Below are 21,127 nucleotides of genomic sequence, written 5' to 3'. Positions count from 1 at the left end.
GCTCTGTCAGTGTTTTGAGATACACGATACGCAAACAAGTCAGTGCAAAAAATGATTTCATGATCACCCATAAGGTCGCCCTTATTAAGAATGTCTGTGTCACAAGGGTTATTTTCCAGACATTCCCGAGAGGAAGTATGATCCGCTACACTTATCTTCACAGGCTCTCTCCAGCGACAGAGAGCTTGATCCGTCCTGAAAGGGGGATTGAACTCTCACAAGATGAAGACATGACATCTTCAGCTCACTTGATGTCAATGATAGGACAGCTCACTTGTAGATCGGGCATGTTGCCAGCCAGCTCTCCCTGGGTCCTGAATGCCGTCTCTGAACGGAGGCCAATGACACAGATGACATCCGGGGAAGCCCATCACCTGTTGCTTAAGGACAGAATAATCAAAGTGGGTCATACCGGGACGCCGGCCTCGCCGAGTGTGCAGGGCTGATGTGTTCATCTAGTATGTGTGTGTGTGTGTGTGCATGCATGTTCCTAGACTTGTCAGGGCAGCAGCCAGAGCCGAGCCCTGAAATCCACCCCAGTGACAGAGATCATCAGCGTCAGCAGCAGATCTTCAGCCTGGATCATGTTCACAATGAGGGCCATGCCAGCCAGTGACACCGCCGCAGTGTCCAGTTGTAAAAAATGTTGCCTGCCAACGGCCTGGCAGCATCACCCCAGTACCACACATTTTAAAACATTCATTTATAAGTTTTCAAATCAATGTGTATCAGCAGTCTGAACTTTCTCTAGGCATTATTAATAACACAGTATATTTTAATATAAAGAAGAAAGGGCTTTATTGATTTACATGCATCTGGGTGAAATGCGTGTTATTGTTGCCCTAAGGGGACTTTTCATTACGTTCCACAGTTGACACTTCCCTAACAATGCTAATTGCTAGCTCAGTGGAACACGTATGTACGATCAGAGAGGGAGTATACTGTTGGATTTATGGAAATGCGCGAAAGAGGCATGTGCTCGTCGTACACCTGCACTTGTCAAGGTGCTGAAGTACACTGGGTAATTGGCTGTTGATTGCTGCCATTAACATGTGATGGCTAAGTGCATCTAATTCCTGTTCCATTTCCATGGTTCAATTTGATGTCACCGCCCACTCTTTCTCTCATAGGTGATTAGCCATGCCTATGAAAATTGTTCTTTTTCTAATGATACAAGCGCAATTTCAGGAAGCAACAGTAGCCACAGAAGCACAATTGTAATTGACACCTTTGCCTAATTGATGTTATAAATGAAAACATGGAACACCATTTACCCCTATGGCTCCTATGTTAGGCAAAGCTCAGTGGGTAGTGCAACAAAAAAAGGAAAGCATAGGGAGGGATTTCTTTTCAGGATGCAATAGTCCACATAATTGTCTTTTTGTATGAATCTGCTATATATAGCTTAAAATAAAATGATTACTGATTGATTTTTTTTTTTTTTTTTTAAACGGTAATCTTCCATCATAAATAGGCTCAAATTTTTTTTTTCTTCATTGATTTAATATTTTCTCTCAATAGCAGCCTTCTGATGAAGCAGAGCTGCTCTCAGTTATTTGTTACCAGTGACAAATCTCCATCATGTTTCTTTGGTCTGTGTAGTTTGGGCTGAAATCATTACAGAGAATAGAGCTCAGTTTCACTATTTGCGTCTTTTATACAGTATCACCACCTCGGGGCACAGAGACTTGGTATCCCTCTGAGTTTTAATCTCCTCGTCTCCCAGCATCCTCGCGGCTATTTCATTTAAGTTTTAATATGTGTATTTGACATTTTGTTCATTTAGACACCCCCCTCCCCCTCCCCCCAAACTTTAATTTAATTGACGTGCTGCTGCCTTGTGTTGTTTGTTTTCTCCTTAGTGAAGATTTCTCACCATCAACTGCAGACTACTCTAGCCTATGTAGACACGGTGTGGGCCTGTGCCTTGCAGTATATTCCCGTCAGGAGGGGAGGAAACGGACGCTCTCTTCTATAGCTAGATCTTTTTCTATACTTCTCAGCTCATGTAAAATGCCTATATATTTGCTGTATGGTGTCAGTTAACTTTTGACTTTTGAACAAACCATTTCTAAGTCAAGCCCATAAGCTGAATAACAAGAAACTGGGTGCCAGTTGTGTGAGGAGCCAATGCAGATTTTTTTAGATACTACAGTTATTCATTTTAATAACATTAACCTATACCTACTATCTCATCTGCAGCAGTTTGAAATGCTTTACGTCCCTCGTGTCAGACAAAAAATTTGGTGAATATGCCAACTTCTGAAAAAATGAGGGTAAATGGATAATAATAATAATACCTTTTCATATTACGAATTCCATAATAAAACAAAAAAAGCAGATCTCACTTCATAGCCAGCAAGTCCCATTGGCTTTAAATGTCAAGTCGCCATGCCCCATGGTGTTCTTTGTCTGAGCCGCTCTGAGATCAGATCTGGAGACCGTCGTCGGGAATGGTGCGTCTGCCATCTGCAGGACGGAGAAGGAACAACATACACACAGCATACAGTGGATGGCATTTAATGCAAAATAACGCTGATGCTGTTGGTTGAGATTTGTGCTGCTACATGGTAACAATCACAGCAGGTCAAGTCCAGGTTTATGTGGTTGATATGGAGCAGCCTCGACCCATGCTTTTAAGAATGGATCTTCTAAATAAATACACGCATCCCAACCTAAAATCACTGTAATATTCCAATAATATTCCATAGGGACTTGTAGCCTATGTCTGTGGTAGGCGCTATTAGTGACCTTATTATACTTTATGGTATTTTGCTATTGTATCACTATAATAGGCTATTCTTATAGGTAATTAAATAGTATTGTATAGTATCCTTGTAAAAAAAAATACCATTGGATTACTCTAATTATTTTTCATAGGGACATGAATGGCAAATGTAGTCTTTCACTGTAAAATCCACAGGCTCCTGATACTGGCAAGCGGTCAATAACTGCCCATTGTTAAACCAGCGTGTCTGCAGTCAATGGGAGCTGTGGGGTGATTTTCATTTTGCAGAGGAGAGACTATAGTCCCTTCAAAAATTACTATTTACCTGTATTGTCTAACAGACCCAAACCAGTCCAAGAGGAAGTGTTATCTCAGCCCCGTGGTTTGGCTGCTGCTGAGCCGGTGGAGGCTCCAGTGGGGAAGGGGGAAGGCCCTCCTCTACTGTTCCCCTAGAGCCAGGAAGTAGTACCAGCCCAGTGAGTGAAGTCATGCACGAGCCCCGCTGGACTGATCATCTGTTATTCCGCAGCCATCTGGGTGAGACCCCGGGCCTGTTTATATCTTCATGCAACAGTATGACATCAATATGAAACACAGACGAGTCAGAGCAGCCCAAACCTTATCTTCTCCACTGGATCCATCTGCCATCATCACCGATAAGACACACATTACTGCACTGACATCTTGTATGAATTGGAAGTAACATTTTATGCATGTGAAGTCTACGCAGCTTCCTCCACCTCAGCTCAATGCTGAACAAGGTATTAGCCAATATTGTGTGTGGCTCGATCTGAGTGCAGCTCCTAGGCTACAAAACAAACCCAATCCTCCATGTATCTCAAATCAGCTAAGTGCCACATAGTCAAAAGATCCAATCTCCAAATCTGGTCAATCTAGCCATTGGCTTCTGCAACTAATTAACTTCACACACCAAAATTTGAATTTAAATTAACAATTGTGAGATATCATCAGGGGATACAAAGCACCCCACGAAGAAGTTTATGATGAAAAAAGATGACTATTAGAGGAGGCAATCGGTGAAGTAAGGAGGGCTTTTAGATGGGGGGGATATCTCCAATTACAATCCACCGTACACTTGTCAGCAGTAATTAAATGTTTGCTGAGAGGTTGCTATTTGTGGCTGGTAGATGGGATGATGCTGCTCCACTGCTCCCACTAACAATTATATTCCATGCATAAATTTCCCGAACATCCTTTCTATTGTGTGAACTGTCGACCAGATACACCTCCGACTGTCCAAGAAGCCACGGAATAATAAAACACTACTGTGGGCTTGCGTGTACAGTGGCAGTGGCGTCCCTTCCCTACAGTGAACATACATCATGCATCTGTACACAAACACAATCATGCAGAGCCACAAAAAAACTTCTGCTTCTTTTATTGTTTTTAAAGAATTACATAATGCATTAATCACAGTAAAGACAAATCGGCTTTCCCCGCATGTCATAATTGTGCAAGCTTACAATTACATATAAAATTAGACGCGAGATGTAAAAGTCATTCTTCTGAGCCTCATTCTTCTCAGCCTTCCGAGTCTATTGTACAGGGAGCAGAGCGGGATGACTGTAAAGCTTTACAGAACAGATGTCTTTAGTCCGTCTACTTAACACCGCTGTATTAACATCTGCCCGGTGGTTTGCATACAATCAATGCTAAATTACAGTTGCTATCACTGTCACGTGTAGTTGACCTTCACCTCTCCAAGTGTTCTCCTGTGTAGCCTGCGACTAATCCGATGCTATGAACAGTACCTCACTCAGGTCATTAATGGCTGTGGCCAGCTATCTGAGGAAGCATTGAAACACAAGCCAGGTCCAAATAATTTCATCAGATTTGGTCTGTATGTATTTCTAATTAAAGTGACATCACAGAAACATAATTAGTATAGATGCAACCTGCAACTTGATTTTCCAGTGCATGGTTTTCTCTTCAAATTGATTACACAGACTCTGCAGGGAAGTATAGGCCTACTGTATACTGCACATACATAATGTACCTCAACAAACCAGCTGCATATATTTCATTGAAGGATACAACAAAAAAACATTTTGCAATTGTCACGTTGCCGTGTAAATGTGAATATTCATAATCTTGAATAGACAAAGAGTAACAGTCCTTAGCATCGCTACCCAAATAATTATCTCAATTACAATATAATGTTCATCAGATGAGTGTGGCTGCAAAGGCCGCAAGTCAAAACATTTCAAAATGTACTGCTCCATGTCAAATATTTAGGAAAAGACATTTGCTTTGTGCAAAACAAATCAGTGAGCTCTGATATGCAAGGATCATGGACACAAAGAGAAGCTTGGCATCCTCTTACAGTTTCAATTACTGGCCTGTGGCAGATACTAATCCTATTGTACTGTTTATCATGATTGAGAATGTACAGACCATTCAATGACATCATGCAAGTGGAGGCAGAGGGTCAACCAATCACACTCACTAGACAAACCTCACTCATGTACTACACCGACCACTTCAGCATACACTGCGAGTCAGTAACAAGTCAATAGTGTTGATTATTTGCTCTTTTTTTCCTACTGTGCATTGTGCTGTCAGGTCATTTATCCATTTTTATGGATTATTGAAACTATAATACATGTGGCAAAAAAAGAAGCAGAGGATTTCAAGAGAAAAAGAGTTTTAGTAATTCTGAATAATTACAGACATGCTTGTACTATAATTGGAAGGATACTATGACACTGGGATATCACAGCACGCCAAATTGGAAAAACAAAGTAAAGAAATATAAGTGCACATTAAACATGAGTCCCTTTCTTGAATTTATGAGGAGGTAGAGAGCTAATCCAATAGTTCACTAGTCTGCCCATATGGACACGTGTAGTATCTCAGTAATAAGATCAAAACTAACCCTAAAATGTCTTTGTTCACTAAGAAAGGTTTGTGTTACTTAAGGATGACTTGACCACAACAAGCATCACAGCAGTTCAATATCCAACCTTTTCTAACATGCCCCCCCATTGTATTACTATGAAAAGATGTTGAATCTAAGAACCTACAGCAAACCTTTGACCAGTGCAAATTTGATCCAGTACTCTGTTGTCAACCAATGTAAGACATTTACTGTGTGAGATATCAGGCTCATTGGTTTCAACTCTGAGGTAGGATCTAGAATATCAAAGGGGATATTGTTCAAACCCAGTACGCAAGTGCATTAAAGGGACTGAGCCATGACAATCAGTAATGTGGCGATGATGAAGGTTTCTCAGTGAGACGTGGTTGGCCCATTGGAGTGTGGGGGGGTGGGGGGTGCGGTGGGGTGGATAATGCCTACGCTGGGTTAAAAACGGCAATGGAAAACTCAAAAACTCAAAAAAACATAACTACCTGTACAGAGCGCCCCACCTCAAAGGCACTATTTTCAATATTTCCAAACACACCAACGCTACTCCAACTGTGCTCGAGTTGCTCAGCGATGACCCTGTATCTTAACTGCAGCAATCGCCCCTAATCCCCACCTGTGGGCTACTCATTGCTAAGGTGCCTTCCATATTGAAGCCTTTCTAGCAAGTTCATTATAACATCATCACTTGCCTCAAGACATCTTAAATGGGCATGATATGCATTTTCATTCTTAAAAGTAAGATAAACAAAGCATTAAATAGAATTAAAGAAATAAATACATTTTATTTCATATAAATATGTGGGCCCTTATGTCCAAATTGTCACTGACAGACACGTGTTTGGGAATAGGATGAGGTGAATGACGAACATTTCAAGAAAAAAAAAGCTGCCCTACTGTTTGATGTGCTAACATTATGAGTGGCATGGTTATTATGGATTGATCTCAGTGTATATGAGTCACCAACTCCCGTCAGTAACCATCACGCACTGTAAATCCCCGGGTTACAATGCATTTAATGAACATTAGATCGCATAATTTAACTTGGAAGCCCTTCCCTCTCACTTGGAAAACTCATTCCAGAAAAAAAAAGATCAGTGATCACATCAAGGAAGCATGGTCCCTTTTCATCAGATTATCTTTTGTGTTGATTTAATGTTATAATGATAACCTTAGATATAAAATTCCTAATACAGACCCCAAAACCTCAACATTAATGAAGAGACAGAGATAAGGAAAATTCCAAATCAGCTGAAGTTCAAAGTTAACATGTTGCCAATTTTCCCCAAGGCCTTTTTTCTGCCATGGCTAAAACCTGGATTTGTCCACATACATACAGTAATCATATATACTTTGTAATCTTTCAACGTCTCTGGCTATGTACAAGCTATACAAATAGAGAGCAGGCTGAGGGCCAGGTTTTGTGAGCTGTGCAGAGGGAGCAGTTGGTTGGGAAGTCTCCCAGTCTCCCGGCTCCTTCCCCCGCAGTCTGCCCATACAGGTGGCTGTTCTGCTTCACTTGCGATCGTCGATGGTCTTAATGAATTCCACCGCCGCGGTGAACTGCATCCACCAATAGCACTCCTCCCCACTCAGCCGGCTGGCGTAGAAATTATTGATGTACTGAACGGTGGACAGCAGGCAGGGCGGGTTTGCCTGGAGGGGAGGAGAAGTGGGGATGGGCCCACATTAGCCGCCGAAAGAACCTCGCGCAATGCCATACAGATTACGACCATAAATATGTAAATATGTAAAATATGTCCGCACCGGATATCAGACAGTGGTCTTTATGGTAGCCCACAATCACAATTCAATTATATTGGGGAAGGATATTCTAACTGATGATTATTCTCAACCTTCAGTCATCAAGAAGTCAATAAATGATCAATACTAAAAAGGTACAAAACCTTAGAAACTGAACAATGTATTTAGAAATACAGTTCAGTAATGCGTGTACTGTCAACATAATGTGGAGGAATGTTAGTAAGAATAGTGGCAAAGGCTCACCCTTATGAGGACAAAGACGAGCACAGGGACAAAGTCATCCGCTCCGGGGACGGAGTCTTCATTGGCCAGACTCAGGAGGTTCATGATGGTGGAACACATGCGCAGTATACACTGGACTTTGTCTCGTGGCGTCTTGTAGGCGTTGATGGTCCTGATCTCAGACTGTGCAGAGGGCCAGGGAGCCTCCTTCAGGTAAACCTGCAACCATACAAGCCACAACACTCAAACACTGCTAAAGACTTGGTGAAGCCACCTGGACATCTCTTCCTTCTCTACAAACGCTCATAATATGTAATAATGTCACCATGTTGATACCTCTGGGATTTGAAGAGCTTTGTGATTGGCCGTCACAACTTTTGAGAGTCGTTGGATATGTTCGTGGAAAAGTCTGCAAAGAGAAAAACTAATTAGTATACCACAACACAACAAGTACAGATTTTGTCCAGTCCCACAGTGCCTTTGCTGCAATGACATATAGACCTAATTAATAAGCGGTTTATTTTAATGTGACCTTGCTCTCTGGCTCTCCAGTTGATCATCTGGCTTCATCTCTTCTATGGGGAATACAGTGATGTTACGCTACTTGTCTTGCTAGTTAACATTAGCAAACATAGCTTATAGCATTATACATACATACTGTACATAGAGGCACTACTGATACAACAATATGATATATTATAAAATGTGGGAGTATGTGTTGATTTACAACCATAAAAAAAAATGCAGTTACATATATCGTCATACATCACTATATCACAGCAGTCCATACAAACTAATATGAACAGCCCAGAAGTACGCTCTCCCGGTGAGTGACATCACTGAAACTCATTTGCATATGAAGAGGATTATGGGAGTTTAGTGAAAAATTGCAGTTAAGATGTGATTGATGTGATAAGATGGGATGTGTAAGATTTGTCATTTGAGTTAAACTTTCACAATAATACAACTTTTACTTCCTTTGATTAATTAGATACTGTTCAATAAAAAAGGTATAATGGAGTGAAGTGAGTTGTTCTGACTGACGTTGGTTCTTAAAAAGGCCATGGCGCTGCAGTGTGACAACAACACATTTCCCAGCTGTTTAGAGCTTTACGAAATGCCACTGGACCACTACCAGAAGCACTGTGTGTCACACTGTGGCCATCCCAGCTACTCACTGGTCTCTGAGAATATCCCCGTCCTGGTTGGGGTAGAAGGCCAGTTTGAAGATGCGGTTCATAACGCTGCGCTCGATAGCCATCTGGGCATCCTGCAGCTGGTCCTCGCTTGCATACTGCCAGATGGCATCACGGGCCATGGCACCGTACAAGTAGCGCAGAAAATCCTCCACTGCTGCCGTCTTGTCATCAGCCGCTGTGCACCCCTGGAACGCTGAAGGGGAAGCAGAGAAACAATGTAATAAACAGCAGCACAGGACACACACCATAACTTCTAGAAGAATTAAAGGTTGTTAAGGGTTGGGGTGAGGTTGGAAGCGACACTGAGGAGTACTGGGGAAAAGTTGTTGAAAAACTTGAACGGATTTTTGATGTTCAGTTTGAAAAGGAGCCTCAGGTTTATAACATCAGCTGATTGCACTAATTAGTTCCTCTTTTCTGGCTGAAGGTATGCTAATCAGTGAAATCAACTAGTGTTTAGTTGTAATGAAGCCCTGCATACTCTTGATGATTGGACACCACTGTCCTAGATTATCAGGCACTGTTTTGAAATGAATGCCCCACAAAGTCAGCAAAACGGTACCTATCACGGATGTGATACAGGATTATTTACTATGTCCTTGTCTTAGAAACTTTAGTTTCTCTTAGTTAACTGTTAACTGTTTAGGGATGGACTGCTTTTATATTGTGAACTGTATACCTTGTATGGTTGATCTAAGTCGGTTTGCTTATTCGGTTTGTGCAGTGAAAAAAGGAAAAGCATAATAAATACTGTATACTATACAAAAAAATGGCAGAAAGATGGGGTGATGGAAAGCATCTCTATACTTTAGAGGCTAGCAGCAAAGACCAACTGAAGAGCACTCAATTCAAGATGACCAACTAGCAGAGCATACTTTCAATAGAACTGAACAAGTGGAGATACCCTTAATGAAGTCCAGCATCTTGGCCTCCATGTGTTCAAGAAGGAGCCGAACACAAACAGTGGTGAAGTAGCGGTTAGCCACCTCCTTGTCCCTCAGCACCCTCTGCAGGAGCCTCTCCAGATGGGCCTGTGATGTCTGCAGGCCCTGACGACACCTGGTCAGATAGGCTATGTATGGCGCCCGCTTTCTAAAAGGGAACACATACATACAAATACACAAATTAGTATTTTATTATTACCATTGTATTGCTGGCTACGTCTCTGCAGCTGTCGAATACAACATTATGCACTGCACAATGAAAATATAACATGATGAAAGACCCATGCAGTGTTCTAAGTGAGCTCACATTTTCTCTTCAGACCCCCACGGTTACCTGTAATCCTCTGCGATGGCGGCCAGCAGCTTCCTGCAGGTGCGTGCATCGAAGCGGCTAACACAGCGCGTGGTCTCCTGGATCTGGGCCATCTGGTTCTTATCTTGGAGGTTGATGGCCTCCGCTAGCTGGACCTTCAGGAAGCAGACGATCTCATTGTCTGGGAAGGGGGACGGCAGGGAGACAGTGTTAGACACACTGCCCGCCGCTCACAAAGGAGAGGCTGGTTGCTGTAATCTGATCAGCCTGCCGCCTCCACACCAGAATGTGACTGATGGCCACAAAGATGGAGTCTTATGGCTTCGCTGTTAACCATTTCAAAGGATGTCACTCTCTATTCTGCCTGCTATTGTCCTGCTTCAGGACGTGAAGGAGAGACCTTGCAGAACTGCTGCAAGAAAAGGCAAGTGACTGAGGTCAGTCTCATTTAGTGTAGCATCCAAATGCTTAATGTGGGCTCGATTTTCTGGTAAAATGTTTGGGGCCAATACTAATTTGTGTAAATTACTTTATAGAATTATTTACTTTTGGTTTGTATGATGGTTTAATAACATGATACTTCATTGAACCCATATGGAAATTCTCTTTTCAACCCCCCCAGTACAGAGTCAGCTACAGGACAGCATCCCTGGAGCTGACAGGGATTCAGTGTCTTGCTTAAGGACACTTCAGTAAGTTTGACACTTGCCGGCATGGCGGCAGGAACATCGGTCCTCTGAGTGTCTTTCTCCCTCACTATGCCACCCTGCTGCCCCCATATAATGGGAAGCACTGTGATAGAAATGTCTAGTTTCTAAGACAGTACAAGGTACAACAGGGGCTCTAAACCAGTACAATGTGTGTATTGTACACACTGCACACACTAAACATGTTAAGTGAATTGTGTTTCATGATCAGTTCTTATCTACTCATCTGTGATTCATCAAGACTGCTGCACTGATACCCATCAGGTAAGGATGACCAGGTGCACTGATGTAGCCTTGATAGCAGTCCCAGTTCATACTGTACGCATGCTGCATTAGTGTTACACTGTTGTTCCAGCTCAGAAGGAAAATCGGAAAACTGACATTTTCAGCCGCCAGAAAGCAAGAGGAGTGGTGAGGCAAGTAGCCACTTGAGAGACAAGAGTTTTATGCCTATTCAGACAAGTGACAAAGAATAGGCTGCAGTGGATTACTATTGCAGGACTTCAGAATAGATGCATGATGAGGGACTTCAGTGATAGCTACCAATGTAACAGCGCTGACACTACCTTCAGGGTCTGTGTGGTCAGGCAGCCCATTTCGTGTGGTGGCAGGAGCCATGATGGGCAATGCCACAGAGTCTGCAGAACACAAGGCCAATCTCAACTTCTTCTTGGCATCACTGAAAAAGAAAAGAAAAAAACTTTCTTTCAAAATGATTTGATGAGATGAAGATGCGCTACACCAAAACATTCAAGTTGACATTTAATTTTTGTATTACCTACTAAGAAAACTACAAAAGGGAAGGGAAAGTTTTGAAAGACTGAGTGCTTGCTTTGTCATTTTCTGCAGGATTGTGAATGTCTGACCTGAAAGAGAACTTGGAGTCATGCTGCTGTGCCGTTTGGCTGGCTGAGTCTGGCATGTCGTCTGTGGAAATGTTCTGCAGAGTATCGTCTCTGGGAGAGTCGTGCACACTCTCCTCGACACACAGATCTGTCGACATATACAAAACACAAATAAAATACAAATCCCTCAACTTCATCTTGTGCAAGCATGTGTATGAATGAATATATGCATGTGCAAATGTGTTTGCTTGGGTGTCCACCGGAAACCCTGACCTCCTGTGGCGTCGTAGGCGGCTCCGGCTGCGGCTCCATCGCTGGGGCTGGTCCTCTTGATGTTCCTGTACTTGTCCAGGATGTCTTCAGCTGCCTGGGCTTGAGAGCTCTGTCTGGGCAGTGGGTCATCTGACAAACCTACCGACACACAGGACACATCTGAATTAAACCCAACATGGTGCACATGTCCACATTTTGTCCCCGACTCAGCAAATCGGGAGTGTAATGACAATAAATTAGGCCAGACCTTGTGGGACACGCTCATGGGCCATATCGTCTTTCTCCTGCTTGTCCCTTTTCCGAAACGCTGCTATTGGAGCTGTGGAGGAGAGGGGTGTAATGAGAGTTGGGTAGAGTGATGCCATGTTCACGGTCGCTGGATGAGGCTGATCATGAGTCACCTCTTGACAGCCCATCAAAAAATGCATTTTGATAAAAGTCTGGTACTTTTTCATGGGTTTTACAGAGACTAACAATCTCAAAGACAGATGCATTGCATCATACCACTACAAAAATAGTCTAGTTCAGTACTGTACTGCAAAGAAAGCAAATAAATGCTGAAATGGTAAATAGAAACATCAGCCGATAACAGAATATCACAAAGACCCACTGTAACCCATTATAAAAAGTCAAGACCTAGATGTAAATCAGCCAAGTGAGGCTCATCCTATTAACACCAAGGTGCTAACAGGACAAACAAGAGTGAGACTGTTTTTTGGGACAGGACTAGCATTTGATTAATCCCTAAGCAGGAAAGAAGGGGCGGGGAGGGAGTATCTACATTGATATTCTGTGTTCTCCATATAGTAGAATGGTAACATAGTGTAAAAAGAAAAATGGTGGCCGACAAAACGAATGCATGGATGAGGAGCGTGGGGATGTCGACTCAGGCTGCACCATGTCACATCACAGCTCTATCTAACACAAAGGCCCACGTCTACAAAGCAGCATGGCACGCAGCCACTGGCTCCAGCGACTAAGGCTAGTTCAATGACGACAGCATGAAGGCGTTACCTGGGACTTCACTCTCTGCCGTCCAATACAGCACTGTGAGGAACACAACAGACAGGGTTGGCCTTTCACACACAGGCTGCCGCTCTGTGGGACAACTGTCTATGCGTCACCATGCAGAGCAGCAGGACAAACACAATGGACTCGACATGGCGGGAGGTTGGTGGTTTAGGCTTCAGGGCTCTCAACTTTTCCGTGTGCACACGGATCTCCATTTTATGAATACCAGTTTAATGTTTACTTGAGGACCATCATTATCTCAAAGAGTAATAAGCAGTCATCTCGTGTGCGCACAGCTCATTATTTTCCAGACAGATGTATGAGAGATGGTTGTAGAGTTGAACTGCAACAAGAGATGTGTCATCTATCAGTGCTGATGACAGAGAGGTCTATCTAATGACCATTAGCCGCTGGCTGACAGCACTGCTGGGAGGGCTACAGCCGTACTATCTACACAGCTAAAGTCCCTCTGATGACTGATTAGCTTTGAAAAGTCTAAATAAATCTGCAGCTAGTGAGACGTGAGAGAAAAGGGACTGGACATGTCTCTGGAGTAACTTTCAGCAACAAGAAACATCATTTTCCAACTGGAACATCAGCAATGGAGTGGAGAACATGGATCATCATTCTCTTTCTCACATTATAAATCGTTTTCTCTCCACTCTTTAAAGTGTGATATTTCCTGTCAGGTGTGATTAAGAGAACTTTTTTGAGGAACAAAAAAATAACATACAGAAAAGTAACAATACAATCAAACACAGATCAGTTATAAATCTACAAAAGTTCATTTTTCCGCATAGAAAGGGGGACATGGTTAAAATGACCCATTGATTGGTTTCCTTACCTTTGGGAATGGCTGACACGAAACGTTTCTTCCACCATGGTCTGTTGCGATCAGACTTCTCATCATCGCTGTCTTTCCTCTCCTCAGCCTTTGGATGGACATTACCAAGTTACACTTAGAGATTAGCATTTAGCTTATTACACACTCCAAGTAAACAATTGGCCCAGAAACAAAATATTTTGAAGCCATTTTAAAGCAGCATTTGCAAAAACAGAGCTGCCTATGGCAACAACCTGCAGCACTGCTGTATTTAGTTACCTCTCCTTTCAGGGAGTCCTTGCTGGGGGACGAGGACGGCCCCAAGGCGAAGGCTCCGGCAGGGTCGCGCTCTTCCACTGCTGCCCGCCGGTTGAGGCCAGGGTCGCTTGTGGGCCGGCGGCCTGGGCACACGATGTCAGAGCTGCGGCTACGGACCAGCCTGTCGGGGAAGGAGTGCCGCTGCTTGGTGTGCTCCAGCTCAGCCTGGGCCAAGCAGTGGGGTGTGAAGAGAGAGTGGCGGGGCTCCTGCCCCAGGGCACAGGCTTCAGGGATGGGAGGATCAGGAGGAGGGTGAGGGGGCCTGGCGTAGTGCACTTTAGGCCTCACTATGGTTCCAGTGGAAGAGCCTGAGGCAAAAAATAGAAATGCAGGATTGAATATTATATTGAATGAAATTTTGACAGACAAATGAATTTGGACAGTGACCTATGGCACAATGTTTTGACATCCTTGCGTGCTTTTAGTAGGTTTCATCTTTTGAGTAGTCACTTACCAGACCACTGAAAAGAAATTCAAATATTCAAAAATTCAAAACAAATTGAATCGCGCAATATATTTTTTTTACCAGGTATAAATTATAATGTTTGTCTGTTTATTCTTATGTTTGTTTATTTGGTTTATGTGGTATGTCTTTTTATGAGCCACGTAAAAGACAATTAAAGTATTCTGAATTGCAACCGTTTTGACAGTTAAACATACTACTCATTAATGTATAACTAAATTGTACAGTAGATTCACTAAGAGGTAACTTAGACTTTAAGTGTTTTTCTGTGCCACTGCATCTCACCTGCTTATAAATGGAGAGTGAGAGAATAGTTGATAGACAATATAAAAGACAGAAGAACACAGAGGAAGTGGGGGAGAGCGCTAGAGAGAGCTGTTAGTGGGAGATAAGCCCTAGGTGTAGGTAGGCCACCTGTTCCAAGGGTAGACACACTCTCCTGAAAAGCTTCCAATGGCAACCTCGTGCCATGAGCACAGTGGGACGAGGGGACAGTGCCAAAGAGCCTGGGGTGAGGTCTCTCAACCTGTCATCCCTTCACCTTGCCACAGACACACAGCCACTACCATTCTTCTCTCAAGCCATCTCCACTGCAGTTACACTCAACACTCACCATTTACAAAAGCCACAGAAGGAGGAACAAAGAATGCAAAGGAAAACACAGGATACTAAATGGGCCAAGTGAAATGACAATCCTACGCATTTCGCTTGTACTAATGTTGTGTCCAGTAATTGGGGTAAGACTTGGGTGAGGGGCGCAGACACTCTTTTGGTTCATTTCTCAGAGCTCAAGCTGTTCTGTGAGCCCACGACATTAAGGCCGGGGCTTAATGACACTCATTTCCAGCTCTGATTGGCTCCTGAGCATTCTGGGAGTGCAAATTACCTTCGCCAGAGGAGAGGGGATCGAACATAGCCAGTAAGGAGTCGGCCTGCGAGGGCGGAGATGTCAGATGGTGTGCTCCTATAACAATATGAGAAGATATGAGAGAATTATCAGCGTTTAATTCATCAACCACTGACAAATTTACATTACCATTAGTTAAAAAAATTGGTTTATAATGTAATGTTAAAAAGATAACAGTCTGGTTTCACCAACTTGCATTGTTTTATGACAAACTCCCGACTCCCACAAACAGAATCTTTAACCTTCCACTACAACTTTGAGTATACCATTACAATTGTCCAGTACAGTGAGCAAGTAAAATAGTGATTTAGTTAGGTGTTGGTGGCAGCTGTGGGAGTGACAGGGATTGATAGCTCTAGCTGCTGCTGTTTTGACCAGGTAGACAGTGGAGTGATGGCTTCGCTAGCCTGGTGGGGAGGTGACACTCTCCTACCGTGGCCTGCCTCCTCCCCATCTGGACTGGTCACAGAGTCCTTCCCTCCAAAGTCTGAGCTGCACTCTGACCGCAGGTCCTCGATCTTGTTGGGGATGTCTTCTGAGGTTGCGCTGATACCTGCGGCACAAAACAAAAAACACACACACATTTGTGTTGACATTCAGGACAAAAGCGACTCGATATCACCTCTACAGTGAGATGCTTTAGCTTGGAAGAAGTCAAAAAAAGAAAACCTGCGTGTTCTCTGTTCTCCAGGCTTTTATGATGGCTCAGAGTGAAACACCAGAGGATGTGTTTTTTCTAGGGTATGCAGTATAGTGTCTCTCAGAAGAGAACCCGCTGGGACCTCTAAATTGGTAGCGTAAGCTCCCATGGGTCAGGGGGAAGACACAGAAAAGAGTGATCATCGGACACAGACTATCCATCGGCTGGGTCTCCTGGGACATTTTCCTGTGAGCCGAGCCATGGGCGTCACCGCTGGCTTCTTAATCTGGGATACTACTTCATGCATGTCAACATAGCCTGTCCACCTGAGCCCACAGCAAAGACAACCAGCATTAACCCCTGTGTCCTAGAGAAGAACTCGCACTGACCCCACTACCCTGTTAACAAGCACTCCCAGCAATATGACTGCTCTACACAGAATCAAAGAGAGAGAGAGGTAGTTTAATTCATTTTATTTAATCATGCAAGTCAATTAACAAGTAATTCTTATTTACATTTTCTAATTTACAAAAGACAAAAGGGTAGATAGGGAGGAAAACGATAAATCAAAATAAACCAAAATGGAACTGATAAACTATTTGTCAACACAGGTGAGAAACAGAGAGAGACTGCGTAGGTAGGTTTATACCTGAGACAACACTGAGGCCTGGTGTGCTGGGCCTGGAGCTGACCTCTCTGACCTCTGTGTCATCTGAGGTGCTACCGACCCCGGAGCAGCTCTCCAGCTCCTGCAGCCGCTCCTCCTGCTTCAGGTCTGGGGCCTCTGCAAACAGACACAATAAAAACACAGTTCCCTTTTTAGGAAAAAACATCTGGGACAAGAATGTGTATTTTTCTCACTTGCAGTGTGGACAAACAAAGTATCATTTAAAGGAAATACATAATCCACTGTACTCATGGCAGTTTGGCAGTACAAATGATGGCCATCATCACCCCCCCTCCCCCCTCTGAGAAGATTATTGGGTGTATCCAAGAGAAGCACATATGCATGAAATCAAACAAAGCATACATTATCATGTCTTATAACTGCCAAACGAAACCATAAAAGGTAGTACGGCCAATTCTTTGGCTACCCAATGGAGCTGTTGGGTCGAACCCAGAGGCTCCATACTAACTGCAGTACTCATTTGCATGCTCGTTAGTAATAATGTGGTGGTGAAGTGCTCTTCAGAGTGTAGTTTTCTGCTGCCTAGCCATGAAACAAGCGCTCTACTCCAAGCAAGCCTCCGATCGTGCTATTACAGAGCAGAACAGGGGCAGCAAACGGAACAAAAAGCAATCAAGACACTCATGCATGTCATTCCGACGCTGCACATATTGAAATGGTGTACTACTTCAATTAACATAAGGCCCAGGCTTTTCCAAGAAACACTTAACGCTGTTAATAAAGCACTCTACTGATTTTCACGAAACACTGGTTTTCAAAAGGGGGGTTGAGCACATAATCTCTCATTAATAAAAGGTTTGGACTCAAGTGCGTTAATTTAGCTTGAACAAATAGAGAAGGTCTACTCCATGATTTATTGGACTGTATTGACATTAGCCTTGACACAATGACATAATTGGTATACTGATGCCACAAGAGGACCACAGTGTCAAGGCTTTCCATACGCAGCAAAACCAGTGTCAGAGCAATGTGACGTAAAGTCTAGATATTGGTGAGTCTAGCCAGATAAAGGGTTGACACCATGTAAACTGACTGAGGACAGCTGCTGTCCTTGTGCTTTTCCTCCCCACTGCTCCACCACAGGTGCAAACACACCTGGAGGTCCCTCTAGGGAAACCCTGAGCTGCCTTTTACTGGCACGCGCAGATCTGCCCTGAAAGACAGGCAAGTGCACACAAACATGATGACAGATGCATGCACACATCTTTGGTATGGGATGCAGTGCAGCCACACCTGGTGTTTCCAACCCCCACCATACACAACAGACAGACATGCATACTGTACCGCATGCATACACGTGTGCAGGAACACACATTTGAGACATGGAGAGTCATGGAGATGTAGTGCATAAATCAAGACAATAACCAAAACAGAATGATTACAAGATATCTGCAACAGGAGAATGAAATGGATCTCCTCCCAGCTACGAGAGTTATAATTGGAGAATGAACCCAAACTCCCCAACAAGTTCTAGAGAACCCACCTGAGTCACTAGGCAGCACCTCCACACTCCAGGCCTCGCTTGTGGTCTCTGAGATGGTGGACCCATAGGGGTCCAGCAGTACCGAACCAGAGCCAGGAAGACACAGCAGGCTGCCTAGCATGTTCTCCACAGCTGCCCCTGAGCACACAGAGAGAGAGAGAGAGAGACGCACAGAGTTAAGCCCCTGCCACACAGCCTGAAACTGCTTTCTTGGTGGTTTCACAATCTGTGGAAAAGTGTCAGACCAGCAGTAAGTCACCTCCATAGTCGCAAAGTGAGCTTGAAGGCACCCTTTTGCCATCTTTAGCCAGCCATGTTCTATGTGCTGTTGTAGCACCTGTATTCATTTACATTCTACAATTTATAATGAATTATTACCATTCTAACAAGCAACAAATTACATTTCTCTCAGTCTCATGCATGAAACCAATGGTCAATTCCACAACATTATCAAATGTTCTATGACAGCTGACTTATATCTACCTTGTATCTGATTAAAAAAATTTAATTTGGGCAAAATGCCTGTTCTATCAGTTCAATGTCTTCGGCTCTGACTTTCAAAAGACATTGTGAAAGGGCCTGAGATAAGCAAGACTGCATCTCTAAATAAAGCTTTTCTACTGACTGCTGTGTGGATGGGGCTTCAGAGACAGTGAGCTTTGCATACAGAGACACAGAGAGAGTTGGAGGTCACAGGCATTTCATGCTGGGACCCACAGGCACATATACTACTGTGCCAAAGGTCAGAGGTTAATGGTAATATCTCACCCTGCCCCGGCCTCCAGGGCCATGACTTTGAGCTGTTGATTAAGCCAGGCATTACTCACAACCAAATTACCCCTTTGCCCACCCTCCCACAAAGTCCTAGGCACAATGTCCCTCCATCTCCATTTGGGAAGAGCGGCTTAACAAGGCGGAAGAATGCGGAGGAGGGGGAAAAGAGCTTGCAGGTGTTAGCGGGAGTACAGTGGCCGGGGGTTGAAGATCAAAAGTCGACCTGTGGTAGCCGCACCCCCTGGTACGTCACGCTTCCACTTCATGGCACACGCACGCCATGAGCATGCATGCGTGCCAGCACCCAGGCAACACTGTGCGCTGATGTTGGCGGGGGCAGGGCTCTCATTGGCGGTGGGAGAGCTCTATCCCGCTGTCCGTGTTTACAGTCTTCAAGGTAGGGGCGCAGAGCACTTGTCTTTCAGGTGGATGATTAAATGAGTGGCACAACAAGAAGTGAAACAATTAGAATTTCTGCCTCATTATCATGGTAATCTTATCAGTGGGATAATGAGGTATTAATGGATATTTAATGTGCATCTCATAACCCAATCCCTTGGAGAAAACACATAAGGAAATCGCTGTAAATTCACTTAATGATGGAAAAGTCCCCCAACGCCATATTCCGAAGAATGAAAAATGGTGGATGCAAATGAGAAGGAACCAAGGTCAATAAGACTGCAGGGACTGAGTGAATGTCAGAGAAAGGGAGAGAAAGAGTGAGACAGAGTGAGTGAGCAACCAGGAGAGAGAAGGGGGTGGTGAGGGCAAACAGAGACTGAGGTAGAAGAGACAGGAAGATGGGGGTCTGAATAACATGAAGAATCAACCGTGCCGTCTAAAGGAATTCTGATTATTATATCTAAGGTGGTGATGGCAACTGCACATCAGGCACTTGCGACCTTTAAAAAAAAATGGACTCTCAATCAAATCAAGGCCCTAGCACCTTAAAATGACTTTAACTGTGGTTAGAGAACTGTTACATTTTATTTAGGCTTCTCACATCTCTGTCAAATAACCAGAGGTTGTTTGAACTTTTGGAGGGGCCCATATACCAACTGCCAACTTGCCTGTTTCTGCCCATTTTCTAAACCATATGTTCTTCCTGGGTTTATTTGGTTAATACAGCTATAACATATCAGGAAATAAGTAACGGTGATTTGTACAGTAGTGAGGCGTTGGCGTTGTCGTTCAACTTAAAATGGCGGCCTAACATTACCCAGATAATAGTTTTCCCAATCCTAAGGATCTACTAAACCATTTACATGGATTACTTTGTACTGTAACAACATAGGCTAAACAGTAAGTAGATAACCATCCCCAAGCAAACAGAATTAATTTAACTTCACAGAAGCTAGCTGGGTAACCACACCTATGATTATCTGAACTGGTAAGTAGATAATTTAACATTACCCAAGCACATACAGTTATGGTAGCATAACATTCCAATACAACATATTTTTTTAATTAACTTAATCTTGGACGGTAGTTCAGTGCTGTGCTAATGTGGACTTTCCAAATCTATTCTTTACTTCATTGGTGTGCTAAACAATTGTCAAAATAAAACATTTTTTTTAAACACTTTTTATTCAAAAAACATTTCTGGTCCTGGTTCAAAATTTAACCATGGGAAAGGCTAGTGCAATCATACATACACACACACACACTGCTCCAAGCCCTCCACCACTAAAGCTGTCGATTAGGAAATGCTGATTAAGGTATAGGCTCAATTTAGCTTTAGCTAACCCTACGGTCTACTGGAGAAGTTTATCGCATACTATGCATTGATCAACTACTGTAACTGGGATGACTCAGGCCAAGCTTAGGAAATATTTCCAGAGACACATGAAACATTTTATAACAAAATTTTGTCCCTATCTTAGAGAAAAGTCAATTTTCTACACCCAGTGTACACACCAGTGTATTTTATCAATAAGGAACCTAATTGCTTATTCATGAAAATCTAGAGTGAGTGGCAAACATTGGGACAATGGAATGGGTTATTTTTGCTCTACCTTCATACAAATTTCAGATCTAAAGATTAATATTATTGACTATGATTCTATGATAAACAAAGTGCTGCGATACATTATTCAAAATAAACTTCACTTGTAGTTAAGATTTGGTTGTCTAATATG

At 43.3% G+C, this 21,127-nt stretch overlaps 1 protein-coding gene across 3 annotated transcripts in view; it reads right to left on the bottom strand.

Annotated features, from left to right (window-relative positions):
* Positions 1 to 4,122: 4,122 nt before the first annotated feature.
* The window catches only part of gapvd1 (GTPase activating protein and VPS9 domains 1), a 32,845-nt gene continuing 15,840 nt past the window's right edge, over positions 4,123 to 21,127 (bottom strand). For 2 of the 3 annotated variants that reach the window (XM_071533886.1, XM_071533893.1), the window contains exons 12-27: positions 18,216 to 18,353; positions 16,694 to 16,828; positions 15,838 to 15,957; positions 15,384 to 15,461; positions 13,996 to 14,342; positions 13,738 to 13,825; positions 12,130 to 12,201; positions 11,883 to 12,020; positions 11,631 to 11,757; positions 11,331 to 11,443; positions 10,079 to 10,238; positions 9,705 to 9,892; positions 8,780 to 8,993; positions 7,938 to 8,010; positions 7,623 to 7,820; positions 4,123 to 7,271 (exon numbers count right to left, since the gene is read on the bottom strand). In XM_071533886.1, coding sequence (XP_071389987.1) covers positions 7,131 to 7,271; positions 7,623 to 7,820; positions 7,938 to 8,010; positions 8,780 to 8,993; positions 9,705 to 9,892; positions 10,079 to 10,238; positions 11,331 to 11,443; positions 11,631 to 11,757; positions 11,883 to 12,020; positions 12,130 to 12,201; positions 13,738 to 13,825; positions 13,996 to 14,342; positions 15,384 to 15,461; positions 15,838 to 15,957; positions 16,694 to 16,828; positions 18,216 to 18,353 — 2,330 coding nt within the window. In that variant the 3' untranslated portion in view covers positions 4,123 to 7,130. Of the gene's footprint in view, positions 7,272 to 7,622; positions 7,821 to 7,937; positions 8,011 to 8,779; positions 8,994 to 9,704; positions 9,893 to 10,078; positions 10,239 to 11,330; positions 11,444 to 11,630; positions 11,758 to 11,882; positions 12,021 to 12,129; positions 12,202 to 12,896; positions 12,930 to 13,737; positions 13,826 to 13,995; positions 14,343 to 15,383; positions 15,462 to 15,837; positions 15,958 to 16,693; positions 16,829 to 18,215; positions 18,354 to 21,127 lie in introns of all 3 variants that reach the window. The other variant, XM_071533878.1, reaches the window with a different exon arrangement.

Source organism: Centroberyx affinis, unplaced genomic scaffold (assembly GCF_046629955.1).
Source record: "Centroberyx affinis isolate AG114_WGS23_722 - 3 ecotype Tasmania unplaced genomic scaffold, CSIRO-AGI_Caff_v1 ptg000168l_1, whole genome shotgun sequence".
Taxonomy (NCBI): domain Eukaryota; kingdom Metazoa; phylum Chordata; class Actinopteri; order Beryciformes; family Berycidae; genus Centroberyx; species Centroberyx affinis.
Note: the sequence above shows the minus strand (reverse complement) of the source record. Positions and strands in the feature narration are given on the sequence as shown.